Genomic DNA, 3,635 nt, shown 5'->3' on the forward strand with positions numbered 1-3,635 from the left:
GTTTTGAGATATGCCCATAAAAGTTCTTCAACCAATGGCACAATCATATATTCATATACAATCAATTTCAAGAAAATCAATAACCTCAAAATGCAGCAAAAGCATGTATATATGATATATCCTTTTAAACAACAAACTACAAAATTACAATTCCAAATCAAAAAATACAAACTGGTGACAAGTTTGTCATCAATAAATAAACAAAAGACCAATCTGCATCTTCAAGTTTGTCATCAAACTTAAATTTAAATTCTACATAGATTTGTTAAAAAAAAACAAAAGACCAGAAAGGCCTTCTACAACATGCCACACAAACTTGTGGGAAAGATTTTCTCAATTCTCACCCAAAATAAATTAAATTTAAGTTTAAATAAAAATATACCTCAACAACACAACTCAAAATGATGTCAATTGCTAAAAGCTGAAACACCAATCTGCATCTTCAAATATACATACATGAATACTGCACTTCAATCAACGGCTTTAAATTGCACCAGAAATCCATTCAGATGCGGCCTTTTCAATGTCGGGTTCAACCAATTGAGAAACAGATATTGGAGTAACAGATACCTATTGTAGAAACAAAAAGGATGAATTTTTTTCACATTATCATTATGCTTTACAATTATAGATGCTGAAAATATTGATGAAACAAATGATATACTTACGAATCCGTCTTCAAGGGCTCTGAAATCAAGATTCTCATCTGTCTCTTCCTGATTGCTGTCTTGAAACTGCACCACAATTACACACACTTCAATAATGTCATTAAACACTAGCACGGTTGTGTGTATCTCAAATGGATCAAATAAAAAATTAGCTAGATGATTTAAACGGATTGAAAGTTGCCTACATTGCATAACTAATCTCGTAAATCGTTTCATTCAAATTGAAATTATCATCATAACAAAATTGTTTACGAGCCAAATCGGCCCGACCCGGTTACGTACCTCTAGCCTGAAATATTTCACTGTTCTAGTGCGGTCGACTTTCCCAGATACCCCAACTGATTCAACAATCTCCAAGCTTTTCTTTTGTGTGTTTAACCGCCTTGCTGCACCCTTATACATAAAACACAATAAAACTATCAAACAAAAGATGCAAAGTAATTTCTGATTATAATTTTTTTTTTAAAAAAAACCATTATTATGAACTACTTACTGCTGCAGATGCATCTCGGCCGAGCTGTGCGAGTTGCAAACCCATGGCTGGTTGGCTGGCCATAAAACGGGCTGCTGAAGGATTTCTGTTGGCTGCAATTGCTTGCCAAATGGGCTTGGACCTGCTTAAACTCTGTTTGGTTAATTTGAATCCCTGTAAACACAACACATTGCAAACAAAATATCAATTTACAAATTTGCATTAACATGGAAACATTCACATATTTTTGGTAGTGACAATAACTATAAAGCACGAAGTTCATAATGAGACGAACCTTGTTTTCTGTAGGAATTGTAGGGACAGTTATATGAAATGAAGAACTTTTAAGAAAAACTCCTTTCTCTACGTCTCTTATGGCTGCTTTTATTATTGGTAAACAAACCGAGACTGCATCCTTAAAATGACTCTCTTGACTCTCACCTTTTTTCCTGAAACAGGTTAGCACAAGTTTCAGTTTATTAAGTTTAAACGTTCTTACTGTAATAAGAACTAACAATACAGAAATCAAAGCACAATTTACCAGTTTAGAGAAACTGATATAGATGGTACACCACTAATTAAGGCTTGTCTGGCTCCAGCCACAGCACTAGATAAGAACCTGTACCATTATAACAATATAAACTTATCAAATATTAATAACTTATTAGTTATTAGCAGTTAATCAATAACTTGATTAGTTACATACAAACCAAGAAACACTACTTACATATCATGGCCGCAACTTGGACCTTTGTTAACTCCAACAATCACCTAAAGTGAGTAAAAAATGTATTAGTATTATGATTGATCATTGATGGCATCTACAAAAACTGAAAAACATACCATAAGAGGCTTTGACCATGCAAACAATGCCCCTGATAATGCTAATGAAACACAATCCACAGGAGTACCTGCATACACCAATTGCATATAAACTTTGATTTAAAAATCTTAAAAAAACATACTTCACTGTCATTCAATAAAAAGGAAATTGAGCTTACCAGATACCTCATAAGCAGTGGCACCTTTAATTTCAGCAGTGCTTACAGAAATCGATTCTTGATGCGTAAATGAGTGGCTAGAGAAGGATTTATCCCTAAAAAACGAATACAAATGTCAACAAAACCTCAAGATTCCATCCATTAATTATAGAAACACATACTGAAAATTGATCATCTGATAGGATTCAATGATTCATCATCAGAATATGATAACATCACTTTCAAATCACCAATTCAAAACCGTAACCTAAAGTGCCCTAAACAGTTACACAAGCAAAATCCCGTTTCGTCTTCTAACATGAATCAAAGCCAATATGTATTATCTATTGAACACATACCGATAAGTGATTATCTGTTTGGAAGAATGATTATCAGAATATGATATCATCACTTTCAAGTCACCAATTCAAAACCCTAACCTAACGTGTCCTAAACAGTTAAACAATCAGAATCCAGCTCCTTCTTCCAACACAAATTACCACCAATATATATAATCTATTGAACAGTAGCCAACTATACCAGCAATTGACAAAACAAAATAAAAAATAATAATAATAATAACTGAAAATATGATATTATGACTTCAAATCCCCAATTCAAAACCCTAACCTAACATGCCATGAAAAGATTAGTAGTTAACCTAACAGAATCCAGGTATCCACTGAACAGTAACTAAGTATACAAGCAATTGACAACACAAAATAATAATAATAATAATAATAAATGGAAAAGGATAAGAAATTACAGCTGAGGTGCGCAGACACTGACATTATAAACACCTTCACTCACGAGAGCTTCAACGAGAGACGTGAGACCAGGTGAATCGATGCCTTCGCTATTGGTAACAAAAATAACAGGCTTAGATGGATCATAATCATCAGTAGCAGTAGTTGTTGAAGAAGAAGATGAAGCTGAAGCTGATTCTTGTTCGTTATTTGTATTGTGTTGTACGGGAGCATTGATGTTGGCTTTCTTCTTGAGGACATCTTGAAGATTCGAAACTAAACTTGGAGGTAAGAAGTTGTTCTTCGTGCCAGGAGTTGTCATTCCTTTTTTTATTAACTAATTGATTATGAAATGAAATGAAACCCTAGAGAGAGAGAGAGAAAGGGGGAATGGATATAGAGAGATTGATTCAAAGGGCGAGTGAGTTTGTGAGTTTATTCAAATGGTGATGGTGATGTAGAGAGAGAAAGAGAGTTGCTTCAATGGGGTACCACTAATGGATGAGAGAGAAAGCACAAGACATTACAAGTACATGAGGTTTGAGTTTGAGTTTAACAGATTTTGTGTTTTAAACAAGTTAATATGTTTAAGATATGTTTAAATTTGTGTCAAAACATGTTAAAGACATGTTAACATGTTATTTTTATTTTAAAAAAATAAATATATATATATACAATCATAAAAACTTAAAACCTAAAGTCATACTTACAAACGATATTTCACTAATACCCGTCAGAACACGATGTTATATTTTTTTGTGGATGTTAT

General features: G+C 33.3%; 1 protein-coding gene across 1 annotated transcript; it reads right to left on the reverse strand.

Annotated features, from left to right (window-relative positions):
* Positions 1–275: 275 nt before the first annotated feature.
* LOC143529202 (uncharacterized) lies at positions 276–3,292 on the reverse strand. Its single transcript, XM_077025036.1, has 10 exons — positions 2,887–3,292; positions 2,142–2,236; positions 1,984–2,051; positions 1,868–1,911; positions 1,682–1,759; positions 1,436–1,589; positions 1,162–1,314; positions 951–1,061; positions 669–734; positions 276–570 (listed from the first exon to the last, which is right to left on the reverse strand). The coding sequence occupies exons 1-10, from the start codon at positions 3,186–3,188 to the stop codon at positions 484–486; spliced, it is 1,158 nt and encodes a 385-aa protein (XP_076881151.1). The 5' UTR covers positions 3,189–3,292; the 3' UTR covers positions 276–483.
* Between the last annotated feature and the right edge of the window lie 343 nt (positions 3,293–3,635).

Source organism: Bidens hawaiensis, unplaced genomic scaffold, assembly GCF_021521415.1.
Source record: "Bidens hawaiensis isolate Kalapana, Puna unplaced genomic scaffold, B.hawaiensis_p1.1 tig00008515_1, whole genome shotgun sequence".
Taxonomy (NCBI): domain Eukaryota; kingdom Viridiplantae; phylum Streptophyta; class Magnoliopsida; order Asterales; family Asteraceae; genus Bidens; species Bidens hawaiensis.